At 32.2% G+C, this 14,470-nt stretch overlaps 2 protein-coding genes across 2 annotated transcripts; both read right to left on the reverse strand.

Annotated features, from left to right (window-relative positions):
- Positions 1-1,181: 1,181 nt before the first annotated feature.
- Positions 1,182-2,063, reverse strand: LOC122010852 (probable CCR4-associated factor 1 homolog 11). The gene has a single exon (XM_042567323.1). The coding sequence runs from the start codon at positions 2,061-2,063 to the stop codon at positions 1,182-1,184; it is 882 nt and encodes a 293-aa protein (XP_042423257.1).
- Positions 2,064-11,510: 9,447 nt separating this feature from the next.
- On the reverse strand, positions 11,511-12,388 carry LOC122010853 (probable CCR4-associated factor 1 homolog 11). Its single transcript, XM_042567324.1, has 2 exons — positions 12,377-12,388; positions 11,511-12,287 (listed from the first exon to the last, which is right to left on the reverse strand). Exons 1-2 carry the CDS (start codon positions 12,386-12,388, stop codon positions 11,511-11,513), a joined length of 789 nt encoding a protein of 262 aa, XP_042423258.1.
- Positions 12,389-14,470: the final 2,082 nt, after the last annotated feature.

Here is a 14,470-nt window from a genome sequence, read left to right on the forward strand (position 1 = left end):
GGGGGGTGGTTAATTGGGGTTACAAGGTTGTAAATAAAACTCCATATTGAAAACACATGGAAAATATCATAAGCTTATAAGGGAAGGATATTTTCATTGATATGAGCCCTTTTGGGTAAACTCAAAAAATAAAACTATGAGGACTTAAACTCAAAGTGAATAACATCATACTATTATGGATATATCTAAGTTCACTCGGTCCTAACAATAACTTCTCAAGTAAATAAATAAAGAAACAAGTGTAACCTTTATTTTGTAGAGCTTTGGTTCTAAAGAGATAAATTATTTATGCTAGATGAATAATGAAATTAGCTCTATATAAATATAGAGCATTGGTTCTGTGCTTTAAATGTGACTTTTGAGTCTTTTTGGGCATTCATGGCTTCAACTAAATTAAGGTGATTTTCCCTCACGAGTTAGATTATGGGTCGTTCTCCCTGTGTTTATGTGAGGTATTTCTTGGGTGGATTGTCGGTCGTTCACTTTATATATTTGTTTGTATATGTGCATACACATAATGTATTTCGTTGTTCACCCCTTGTATATATGATACATTTCTTTTGGATGGATTAATGATCGTTCATCTTATATGTGTATGTATAGGTGTATACATACGATGTATTTCGTTATGAGTGGATTGCTGATCGTTCACTCTCATGTAAGATGTATTCTTCTTGGATGGGTTGCATGTCACTCACCCTTATGCATTTACATGTATACATGATGTAATGATGTATTTATACACACGTGGTTAAGGTCATGTGGTTAAATCTGAACAAGCCTAGGGGATGATTATAAGCCTTACAAGCTTATTTATACTATGCACATTACAAGCCTTCCAAAAGATCAATCATGCAGTGTAGCATGTATTTGAGTATCGTTCATAATTTGAACAGAGTATGATCCAGAAGACTACACTAGGGGATGATTATATTTAAGGCAAAGCAAAACAACAAGTACTACTCATGATCCAAATTAAGAATTAATTTTGACAATTTGTTTGCATATATGACGATGAGACAACATGTAATTTGTACTTTACAAAAAGATACGATGAAGCAATGGACAATTAATCTTTTGGACAAATTAATCTAATGCTGAACCACTATCAACAGTGATAAATCATAAACTCTATTGCAGAACCCAAAAGTCACCACTAGTTGGATTAATGACTATATGTACTATTGCAGTTGGAGGTCAAAGAGAGTTCCCATGTGTTCTGGACGATCGATGAGTTGTGGATTCACACGAGAAGCGATTTGGTAGAACACCTGCCATGTTAATAAGCTATCGGAGCCGGACTGATGTCGAGAGCCCACTGCTCGCTCAACTCGGACGGTAGAGGCCACCCGCTCCAATCCTCCGTAAAGCCCAGGACAATGCTTGCTAAGGTGCTTTACATCGAACACCCTTTTGCCGAAAAAGAAGTGAACGAGGTGCAAGAACTCACGAACGGTCTTTGGTAATTTGCAGTCGCATGTCAGCATCTTGACTAGGAAGGCAAAGTCATAGGCGCCTTGGAAGGTAACCCAGGAGACGGGAGAAAAATGGCCAAAGGAAAGCAAGCCGGAGGTGGCCAAGTGCTGGGCGAATCTGCAAGAGTCGATGCCCCATATTTGATTCTTTTGGAAGTCGATGCCATTAGCCTTCAGCAGCTCGACGGAGGAAGGGGCGTAACGGTCGCGGTTGATGTCGAAGTCACGGAAATTAAATTCCCACACGTAACGCACACAAGTGCCGTCGCTGTAGATGGCACATGGGAGGTTGCCGGCGACGTCGGAGAGGGTGAGACCGACCTGGACGATGCGGAGGGCCTCGACGTTGGCGCGGATCAATTCGTAGCGCTGGGGGAGGGTGAGGGTGCAGTAGGGATTTTTGGAAGCGACGACGACGCCAGGATACTCGGTGTCCAATGCGACGAAGGGGTGGAACGGGACGGCGGAGCGGATAAGGGCGAACTCCTCGTCGAGGTTATGAGCCCACACGGAGCGAACCTCGATTCTGCTGGTGCTGGCGGCGGAAGAGGAAATTGGCATATCGTTGTTGACAACTGCGACAGCCATTATGAGTTTGATGATATTAGAAATACTAAAGTACTGGAAGCTGGAGATCGAGGAGATGTTAGGTTTCGATCGATCGAGTTGGAGTGGAAACTGAAGGGAAGGATCGGAGGAGTTTAAATAGAGTAGCAGCAAATCAAAATCAAAGCGGGAAAATCGCAAACACACTCAACAGAATTAGTTGCTGCGAAATATTAGGAGATATATATGGAATTAATCAGGACTTTAAGTCAAGGATAAATCCAGCAGCAATTAGCGAACTCAACTAGCGGTTTAGTATTAATTAATTAATTAAAGTTGTTGCCATACAATCATTCCTTTTCTTTCTTTAATTAAATTTCACGTGCGTGTAATTTCGTCATTATTTGCCTTGAAGTCAAGTATGAATCTGGCGCCAAATCCAGTAGCAATTAGCGAGCCCAAGTAGGGGTTTAGTATTAATTAATTACAAGGGTTGTTGCCACCGAATCACACTTTTTTTTTTAATTCTCTTTAATTATTAAACTAAACTTATGATTTTATTTCTAAACTGCAATAGTAGCCTAGCTAGGAGGTTTGAGTACGGAGGAGATTGTCCATAGGGTAAACTTGAGACATTAATATATAGTTTTGACAAACTTGACAAAAAAAAAATATTATCAAAACATTTAAGTTAGACTTAATATTTATTATTTTGATGAGTGTCATGGCATAAAATTGTTGAAATTTGATAAGATCTAGGTGTAGATTGAACATTCCCACGACTAAGTAAAGCAAGTAATTAGGAGTGTAATCGAGTCGAGCCGAATCGAGTTGAACTCTTGAATGTTTGAGTTTGACTCATTTATAATCAAGCCAAGCTCGAGCTTTATTTAATAAATATATTCGTGGCTCACGAGTTTATTTGAGTCTAAACGAACTTAATAAATATAAATTATAAATTTAAATATTTACTAAAAAAAACTAAATTATATATTTAGAGGAAATTATAATATTTTTATTAAAATTTACAATTTAATTCTAATAAATAAATTTAATATATTTATCTATATTTTTCATAAATAGAGTATAAAATTTATAAATTCAATAACAAAATTATTATTTTTCCATTTAAAAGTTGATTCATGAGCTTACTAACGAATATGTTCACAAGCTAGCGAGCGGAATATTGTAAAGCTTGAGCTTGGTTTGTTTATCTTAACAAGCATCATTAAATGAGCTCAAATGAGCTTTTATCAAATCAAATTTCGAATAGTTCATGAGTGAATTGGTTCATTTATGTTAGATCGTAGAGCTCGCCAGACAGGGAGGGGGGAATAGCGATTTAAAAATTTGAATTAAGTACGTAGCGGAAATACGAATGATAATGCTAACACAAATTATTTTTATTTGGTTCGGAGTTTTAGTCGACTCCTACTCCAAGGTCCGCACTCATCGAGTGCTTTTGTTGGGCAATCACTAAATTATTTTAAACTTAATTAAAAACAAAATTAAAAATTATTAAAAACTAAATTAAAAAATTAAAAATTATTTTAAACTTAATTAAAAATTAAAAATGATTTTAAACTTAATTAAAAAATTAAAAATTATTTTAAGATTAATTAAAAATTAAAAAAAAAAGTATTTTAAACTTAATTAAAAATTTAAAATTTAAAATTTAAAAATAAAAATTATTTTAAACTTAATTAAAAATTAAAAATTATTTAAACTTATTTAAAATAATAATAATTATTTTGATTAAAATTTATTTTAAATTTAATTTAAAATTTAAAAATTATTTTAAACTTAATTTCAAATTTAAATAACTTATTTTTCAAACTAAAATTGTTTGAAAACTTAACTAATTTAATTTTTAAAACTTAATTAAAATTATCTTAAATCTTATTTAAATGTTTAATTCTAAAATTTAATATTATTATAAAACAATTTTAAATCTTAATTAAAACTTAATTAACATTACTTAATTAGAACTTAATTAAATTTTTAAAAAAACTTAATTAAAATTCTTTTAGAATTATTTTAAACACAAAATAATATTCAAACTTAATTAAACTAATTCAACCCAAGTATTATATTAATACAACTAAATCAACAATATAACAAAAATTCTAAAAATTTATCCACTTAATTAAATTCATCCTCTAACCAAACTTTGGTTTGAATCCTACGTTTTGTGTAGGAATCCAAAGCTCCAGATAAATAGATCTTGGACAGCAGCTACCAATGTCGGACCTGTGATTTTGGGGCCTCAGGCGAGCACAAAAAATGATGCCCTCAAAGTTTAACATTCATATATTTTTCAATCAATGTAAATATAACAACATTTTTAATTCTAGAAATAAAAGGTAACAAATATATATCATCAAAAATAATATGTCATAAGCAAATATTAATAAAGTCAAAATGATCCAACCAAAATATAAAATTCATCTTCCAAACTACAACAATGGGGGAGGGGGAGGCCAAGCAGTCAAGGTGAGCGCAAGAAGGTGCATGAATCAGCAGTCGTTGATTCGCCGATGGGAGCAACAATAGTGATGCAGAGCCGTAGAGGTAGAGCTGATGGCGAAACAACGGAGGCGACTTGCAACACTTCTGCCGTTGTAGAGGGGCGAATAGGATGTGGTATACGGAGAGGATAAGCAAGAGCATTTAGGGCAAGAAAAAAAATAAATAAATAAAACAGTATATATGTATATAATCTACTGCATGATGCGCACAGTTGCGACTGTGCACATTGCACAGTAAATCAGAGTTCATTAATTTTTTTTTTTTTTAATTCTGAATTAAAAAATAATTAAAATATATTTTTAAAAATTTTATTTTGTAGAGTTCAAGTTTCCTAATTTGGTGATAATTTTTAAGCTAATTTTCTTTTTTAAAATTTTACCTTTAGGGTTCAGGTTTCTCAATTGGATTATAATATTTAGTTAAAAGAAAATTTAAAAATGAAATAAATTTAAGTATTTACATAGTATTGTAATATGTTGAGGGGATATATTAATATATTAGGAATTTATATAAGGAAGTATTGATTTTTTTTAATTCAAAGTTTCTTTGTTTATTTTGAATTAAAAAATATATTTTAAGATTTATTTTCTAGAGTTGCTTCCTAATTGGGTTATAATTTTTAAACTAATTTTCTTTTTTAAAATTTTACTTATAGGATTTAGCCTTCCAATTGGATTATGGTATTTAGTTAAAAGAAAAATTAAAAATAAAATAAATTTAAGTATTTACGGAGTATTGTAATGTGTTTAGGGGATATATCTATTATGTATTAAGTTTTATATAAAGAAATTAAAATCTTTAAAATAAAATAATAAAAAAAAAAGAGAAAGTTGATATGCTGCGCGACGCGCACAGTAACGTCGCGCAGCATATCACAACTCATATATATATATATATTATTTTTAAAATTTTAATGCCCCTAAAATTTGTGGGCCCGAGGCACTTGCCTCATAATTTACATTAAAGGTCCGGGCCTAGCGGCTGCTCTAGACATATGACTGGGGATCAGCACAAACTTACCAATATCAAGTTCAAAAACCTAGGATCAGTTGTCTTTGGAAATAATAGTAAACTAAAGGTAATTCGTACAGGTGAAATTCAATTACAATCTAATATATCAATTAAAAAGATTTTACTTGTTGAACACTTTCATTATAATTGCTTAGTATAAGTCAATTATGTGATTCAGGATTTACAGTCAAATTTCTTTCTTCTGAATGCCTAATAAGTTACAATGATTCAACTAATATATTGCTAATAGGATTTAGAGATAAAAATATATATTCAATTAATCTACCTAAAGCATTATCCAAGTGTTTTTTAATACATCATGAAGATACATGGTTGTGGCATAAGAGATTAGCTCACACCCATATTAGGAATTTACTAAAAATAAACAAAAATGGATTAGTTAAGGGTCTACCAAAATTAGAAAATCCTGAAAATAAGTTTTGTAATTCTTGTCAACAAGAAAAACAAATTAAATCAACTCATAAATTAACTAATAAAATACTTGAACTCTTACATTTAGATTTATTTGACTCTCATGGTATAAAATCACTAAATGGAAGCTTATACTGCTTAGTAATTATAGATGACTACTCAAAATACACGGGTTAAATTCTTATATAATAAAACTGAAACTTTTGAGACATTTAGAAATTTCTGCAAACAAATAGAAAACGAAAAAGAAATTAAAATTAATAAAATTAGAAGTGATAATGGAGGGAAATTGAAAAATCAATATTTTACTAACTTTTGCTTAGAAAATGGTTATCATCATAAATTTTCATGCTCAAAAACTCCATAAAAAAAATGACCTAGTAGAACGCAAAAATAGAACCTTACAGGAAGCTGCAAAAATAATGTTAAATGAATATAATTTATGACCCAAAATTCCTCATTATGAGTCCTAATAGTACGTAAAAATATTTAGAAATACTTTAGAAAAATTCTAGAGATTTTTAGACATTTTTAGAGTATTTTTACGCAATTTTTGGAGGTCGTTTGGTATTTTTACTAAATGAAAGAAGTTTCGACAAAAATAATATCTAAACTGAGATTTGAACCAGAGACCTCCGTTCGAGCCATCAATCCAACTGACCAAAAGCCCAAGCAGGCATTGCTAATTAATTAAAGCATGAAATGTATTTAAGTAGTAGAAGTTAATAACAGGAAATAATAAGAAGAAAATAGTTGCAGCCGAGATTTGAACCCACGAGCCAAGCCTTAAGCAAAACACAACTTACCAAGTGTCCCAACGATTGTTGCCAATTAAAAGGGGAATGAAATATATTTAAGTGATAGTTAATAGGAAACAGAAAATAAATAGAAATAAAAGGGGCGGCTGAGGAATCGAGCCCGCAACCTCTGACCCGGTCAAGATTTAGCAAACCGCGGTTGACTAAGTGTGCCAGCGAGCGTTGCCGATTAAAAATGGGAATGAAATTTATTTAAGTAATAGTTAATAGGAAAACAGAAAATAAATAGGAATAAAAGGGATGCAGCCGAGATTCGAACCCGCAACCTCCAACCCGACCCGAACTTTAAGCGGATCCGGTTGACCAAGTGCCCAAGCGGGCGGTTCTATTTAGAAAAGATAGAAAAATTTATTTAAGAAGTTAACAGAAATATTGAGTTATAAAAAGGGATAAGTTGATGTTCTGTTTTCCGGTGACCTAAACCATTCTCTCCTTCTCTTCTGCATGCGACGGCGGAGCTCGGGCAGAAAAAAAGGGAGTTAGGGCATCGTCTCCGGCGGCCGGCCAAGGTCCTAGAAGCCCTTCTTGTTCGGTTGTGAGTCCAAGAAGCAAGGTAAGTGCTACTCACCTGCGGTAAGGGTAGTTTCGAGCTTTGATTTAGTGTTTCTTTTAGTTTTCGGAATATGCTGTAAAGGATTGTGATTGCTTGGGAATTTAGAGTAGATCCAAGATTTGTTTTTCCTTGTAATTAGAAATTCGGATTTTTATGCAGATTTTAATTAAGCTTATAGTGCAGATTTTAATTAGGCATATAGTGCAGATTTTAATTAAGACTATAATGTAGGTTTTAATTAAGCTTATAGTGTAGATTTTTATGTAAGCTTATAGTGCAGATTTTAATTAAGTTTATAGTGCAGATTTTTCGTGGAACTTGTAGTGCAGATTTTTGGTGGAATTTATAGTGCAGATTTTAATTAAGCTTATAGTGCAAATTTTAATTAAGTTTATAGTGCAGATTTTTGGTGGAATTTAGGGGGCGTTTGGTTAAATGATGGGAATGACTATGGGTATGAGTTTGATAGTAGGGTGGAATGGGAATAGGAATGGAAATGAAACCCATCAAGTTATATGGGTTTGGTTGATTCCCATAAATCTGGTAATCATTCTCAAACCCACAATTCAAATACTATCTTTTACTATCATTTCATTCCCTCATTCCCAAACCCATCAACCAAACACCCCCTTATAGTGCAGATTTTAATTAAGCCTATAGTGCAGATTTTAATTAAGCTTATAGTGTAGATTTTAATTAAGTTTATAGTGCAGATTTTAATTAAGTTTATAGTACAGATTTTTTGTGAAACTTGTAGTGCAGATTTTTGGTGGAATTTATAGTGCAGATTTTAATTAAGTTTATAGTACAGATTTTTTGTGAAACTTGTAGTGCAGATTTTTGGTGGAATTTATAGTGCAGATTTTAATTAAGCCTATAGTGCAGATTTTAATTAAGCTTATAGTGCAGATTTTTATGTAAACTTATAGTGCAGATTTTAATTAAGCTTATAGTGCAGATTTTAATTAAGTTTATACTGCAGATTTTTGGTGGAACTTGTAGTACAGATTTTTGGTGGAATTTATAATGCAGATTTTTGGTGGAACTTGTAGTGTAGAATTTTGGTGGAACTTATAGTGCAGTTTTAAAAAAAAGATTATAGTGCAATTTGGTTAAGTATTATAGTGCAGAATTTATGTTTGCATAGTATGCAGAAATAGTGTAGCATAGAATGTAGAATCTTGATTACTATAGTATGCAGAATTTTGATTAGCATAGTATGCAGATTTTTGATTAGTATAGTATGCAGATTTTTGTTTATGCATTTCAAAGTTAGAATTTGTTTAAACATTTCAGTTTTTAAAGAAGCATTCTTTTATTAGAGGTATTAACAAGTATAAGAAAGATAAAGAAAAGAAAAAAAAAGGCCAAGGCCTTAAGTAGATCCCAAAGTCAAGACTTTAGGGATTTTGGCACACAAGGTGCTCGTTAAAATGATAAGGCATTTAAAGAAGAATTAATTAAGATAAATCAGCTTATAAATCAGTATTTTACTTTTATCAGTGGCACTGTGCTGGACTCTCAGTTGTCCTTGGGTTGGGCTCCCATAGTCGTCCCTAGGTTTAGATAACCTAGTAAACCCTACTAGATTCAGGACTAGCTACCTCGGGTCTAGTTAGGGATGCGCGCATAGCAAGTACAGTTGCCGGACCCATCAGCAGTTTGATTATTATTTTTATCTATTATGAAAATAGTTTTCAAAACTTCACAAATCAGTTACGTGAATACAGTTCAGATTCAGCATTAGCCTAGCATCAGTTTAGCTCAACTTATGTATCCGTTCAGTTAAACTTATTATTATGAAGTATAAAAGTATAAGTTTTGAACAAGTGAAATAAGCTTTAAATGTTTAGCATTTCAGCATGTCTTGTTTCTTTTGCTATTAGATGAGCATGTGTTATATTTCCTTTAAAGCATTCAGTTTTAGATTTTCTTTTATTCACATGCATATTCGAGTTTTGTGAGTTAAATAGCGTTTACTAAGCAATTTTGCTTATAGTTGCATTTCCTCTTACTGTAGATAAATAAAAGGAAAAGTTATAGCAAAGAAAGGCGACAAGGAGGTGCGGATGGATGTGCGATGCTCGGACTATAGAAGCCTTGGGATTTAGCATAAGAATTTATTAACAAAGAGTTGAGAAGAATATATTAGATGAGTCATTAGTCTTTCGCTGCTAGTTAATTGTTTGTTTTGAGTTCTCCGAGAGTTTTAGGAATTACTATCGATATGTATGCAATTTTAGTTAAAGTATAGTTAATAGTCCAGTAGCGCTCCGCCCTCACAGTCCAGTAGTGAGGAGGGTGGGGTGTTACAATGGATTAGTTAAGGGTCTACCAAAATTAGAAAATCCTAAAAATAAGTTTGGTAATTCTTGTCAACAAGAAAAACAAATTAAATCAACTCATAAATTAACTAATAAAATATTTGAACTCTTACATTTAGATTTATTTGACTCTCATGGTATAAAATCACTAAATGGAAGCTTATACTGCTTAGTAATTATAGATGACTACTCAAAATACACTTGGCTTAAATTCTTATCTAATAAAACTGAAACTTTTGAGACATTTAGAAATTTCTGCAAACAAATAGAAAATGAAAAAGAAATTAAAATTAATAAAATTAGAAGTGATAATGGAGGGAAATTGAAAAATCAATATTTTACTAACTTTTGCTTAGAAAATGGTTATTATCATAAATTTTCATGCCCAAAAACACTATAAAAAAAATGACCTAGTAGAACACAAAAATAGAACCTTACAGGAAGCTGCAAGAATAATATTAAATGAATATAACTTACCTAAATATTTTTGGGTTGAAGTTATTAATACAACTTATTATGTCCAAAATAGAATTATAATTAACAAAAGTCAAAATAAAATATCTTATGAAATTTATTTTAATAAAATTCCTAACATAAAATATTTTAAAGTATTTGGATATAATGTGCATATTTTAAACCATAAAGATTACCTAGGGAAATTCACTTCAAGGACTCAACAAGAAATTTTTCTTAGTTATTCATCTACAAGTAGAACCTATAGGGTTTATAACAAGAGCACTTTGAAAATTGAAGAAACCATCAATGTAACTTTTGATGAAAATAATATCATAACTATTACTCAACCAAGTTCAACTAATCAAGAGGAAGAGGAACCTAAAACAGCCTGAAAATTCTAATCCACGAATAAATAAAGAAACAAGTGTAACCTTTATTTTGTAGAGCTTTGGTTCTAAAGAGATAAATTATTTATGCTAGATGAATAATGAAATTAGCTCTATATAAATATAGAGCATTGGTTCTGTGCTTTAAATGTGACTTTTGAGTCTTTTTGGGCATTCATGGCTTCAACTAAATTAAGGTGATTTTCCCTCACGAGTTAGATTATGGGTCGTTCTCCCTGTGTTTATGTGAGGCATTTCTTGGGTGGATTGTCGGTCGTTCACTTTATATATTTGTTTGTATATGTGCATACACATAATGTATTTCGCTGTTCACCCCTTGTATATATGATACATTTCTTTTGGATGGATTAATGATCGTTCACCTTATATATGTATGTATAGGTGTATACATACGATGTATTTCGTTATGAGTGGATTGCTGATCGTTCACTCTCATGTAAGATGTATTCTTCTTGGATGGGTTGCATGTCACTCACCCTTATGCATTTACATGTATACATGATGTAATGATGTATTTATACACACGTGGTTAAGGTCATGTGGTTAAATCTGAACAAGCCTAGGGGATGATTATAAGCCTTACAAGCTTATTTATACTATGCACATTACAAGCCTTCCAAAAGATCAATCATGCAGTGTAGCATGTATTTGAGTATCGTTCATAATTTGAACAGAGTATGATCCAGAAGACTACACTAGGGGATGATTATATTTAAGGCAAAGCAAAACAACAAGTACTACTCATGATCCAAATTAAGAATTAATTTTGACAATTTGTTTGCATATATGACGATGCGACAACATGTAATTTGTACTTTACAAAAAGATACGATGAAGCAATGGACAATTAATCTTTTGGACAAATTAATCTAATGCTGAACCACTATCAACAGTGATAAATCATAAACTCTATTGCAGAACCCAAAAGTCACCACTAGTTGGATTAATGACTATATGTACTATTGCAGTTGGAGGTCAAAGAGAGTTCCCATGTGTTCTGGACGATCGATGAGTTGTGGATTCACACGAGAAGCGATTTGGTAGAACACCTGCCATGTTAATAAGCTATCGGAGCCGGACTGATGTCGAGAGCCCACTGCTCGCTCAACTCGGACGGTAGAGGCCACCCGCTCCAATCCTCCGTAAAGCCCAGGACAATGCTTGCTAAGGTGCTTTACATCGAACACCCTTTTGCCGAAAAAGAAGTGAACGAGGTGCAAGAACTCACGAACGGTCTTTGGTAATTTGCAGTCGCATGTCAGCATCTTGACTAGGAAGGCAAAGTCATAGGCGCCTTGGAAGGTAACCCAGGAGACGGGAGAAAAATGGCCAAAGGAAAGCAAGCCGGAGGTGGCCAAGTGCTGGGCGAATCTGCAAGAGTCGATGCCCCATATTTGATTCTTTTGGAAGTCGATGCCATTAGCCTTCAGCAGCTCGACGGAGGAAGGGGCGTAACGGTCGCGGCTGATGTCGAAGTCGCGGAAATTAAATTCCCACACGTAACGCACACAAGTGCCGTCGCTGTAGATGGCACATGGGAGGTTGCCGGCGGCGTCGGAGAGGGTGAGACCGACCTGGACGATGCGGAGGGCCTCGACGTTGGCGCGGATCAATTCGTAGCGCTGGGGGAGTGTGAGGGTGCAGTAGGGATTTTTGGAAGCGACGACGACGCCAGGATACTCTGTGTCCAATGCGACGAAGGGGTGGAACGGGACGGCGGAGCGGATAAGGGCGAACTGTCGAGGTTATGAGCCCACACGGAGCGGACCTCGATTCTGCTGGTGCTGGCGGCGGAAGAGGAAATTAGCATATCGTTGTTGACAACTGCGACAGCCATTATGAGTTTGACGATATTAGAAATACTAAAGTAGTGGAAACTGGAGATCGAGGAGATGTTTGGTTTCGATGGATCTAGTTGGAGTGGAAATTGAAGGGAAGGATTGGAGGAGTTTAAATAGAGCAGCAGCAAATCAAAATCAAAATCAAAGCGGGAAAATCGCAAACACACTCAACAGAATTAGTTGCTGCGAAATATTAGGAGATATATTGGAATTAATCAGGACTTTAAGTCGAGGATAAATCCAGCAGCAATTAGCGAACTCAACTAGTGGTTTAGTATTAATTAATTAATTAAAGTTGTTGCCATCCAATCATTCCTTTTCTTTCTTTAATTAAATTTCACATACGTGTAATTTCGTCATTATTTGCCTTGAAGTTAAGTATTAATCTGGCGCCAAATCCAGTAGCAATTAGCGAGCCCAAGTAGGGGTTTAGTATTAATTAATTACAAGGGTTGTTGCCACCGAATCACACTTGTTTTTTTAATTCTCTTTATTTATTAAACTAAACTTATGATTTTATTTCTAAACTGCAATAGTAGCCTAGCTAGGAGGTTTGAGTACGGAGGAGATTGTCCATAGGGCAAACTTGAGACATTAATATATAGTTTTGACAAACTTGACAAAAAAAAAATATTATCAAAACATTTAAGTTAGACTTAATATTTATTATTTTGATGAGTGTCATGGCATAAAATTGTTGAAATTTGATAAGATCTAGGTGTAGATTGAACATTCCCACGACTAAGTAAAGCAAGTAATTAGGAGTGTAATCGAGTCGAGCCGAGTCGAGTTGAACTCTTGAAGGTTTGAGTTTGACTCATTTATAATCAAGCCAAGCTCGAGATTTATTTAATAAATATATTCGTGGCTCACGAGTTTATTTGAGTCTAAACGAACTTAATAAATATAAATTATAAATTTAAATATTTACTAAAAAAACTAAATTATATATTTAGAGGAAATTATAATATTTTTATTAAAATTTACAATTTAATTCTAATAAATAAATTTAATATATTTATCTATATTTTTCATAAATAGAGTATAAAATTTATAAATTCAATAACAAAATTATTATTTTTCCATTTAAAAGTTGATTCATGAGCTTACTAACGAATATGTTCACAAGCTAGCGAGCGGAATATTGTAAAGCTTGAGCTTGGTTTGTTTATCTTAACAAGCATCATTAAATGAGCTTCTATCAAATCAAGTTTCGAATAATTCATGAGTGAATTAGATCATTTATATTAGATCGTAGAGCTCGCTAGAGGGCAAGGATAGCAATTTAAAATTTCGAATTAAGTACGTAGCGGAAATACGAATGATAATGCTAACACAAATTATTTTTACTTGGTTCGGAGTCTTAGTCGACTCCTACTCCAAGGTCCGCACTCGTCGAGTGCTTTTGTTGGGCAATCACTAAATTATTTTAAACTTAATTAAAAATTAAAAATGATTTTAAACTTAATTAAAAAATTATAAATTATTTTAAGCTTAATTAAAAATTAAAATTTAAATATTATTTTAAACTTAATTAAAAATTAAAAATTATTTTAAACTTAATTAAAAATGAAAATTATTTTAAACTTATTTAAAAAATTAAAAATTATTTTAAATTTAATTAAAAAAATTAAAAATTATTTTAAACTTAATTTCAAACTTAAATAACTTATTTTTCAAACTAAAATTCTTTTAAAACTTAACTAATTTAATTTTTAAAACTTAATTAAAATTATCTTAAAACTTAATTAAATGTTTAATTCTAAAATTTAATATTATTTTAAAACAATTTTAAATCTTAATTAAAACTTAATTAACATTACTTAATTACAACTTAATTAAATTTAAAAAAACTTAATTAAAATTCTTTTAAAAATATTTTAAACACTAAATAATATTCAAACTTAATTAAACTAATTCAACCCAAGTATTATATTAATACAACTAAATCAACAATATAACTAAAATTCTAAAAATTTATCCACTTAATTAAATTCATCCTCTAACCAAACTTTGGTTTAAATCATACGTTTTGTGTAGGAATCCAAAGCTCTAGATAAATAGATCTTGGACAGCGG

Source organism: Zingiber officinale, chromosome 8A (genome assembly GCF_018446385.1).
Source record: "Zingiber officinale cultivar Zhangliang chromosome 8A, Zo_v1.1, whole genome shotgun sequence".
Lineage (NCBI taxonomy): Eukaryota > Viridiplantae > Streptophyta > Magnoliopsida > Zingiberales > Zingiberaceae > Zingiber > Zingiber officinale.

What these genes read in the sequence shown, in the direction of transcription:
- LOC122010852 (XM_042567323.1), bottom strand. Translation starts at nt 2,063, where the DNA reads ATGGCTGTCGCAGTTGTCAACAACGATATGCCAATTTCCTCTTCCGCC.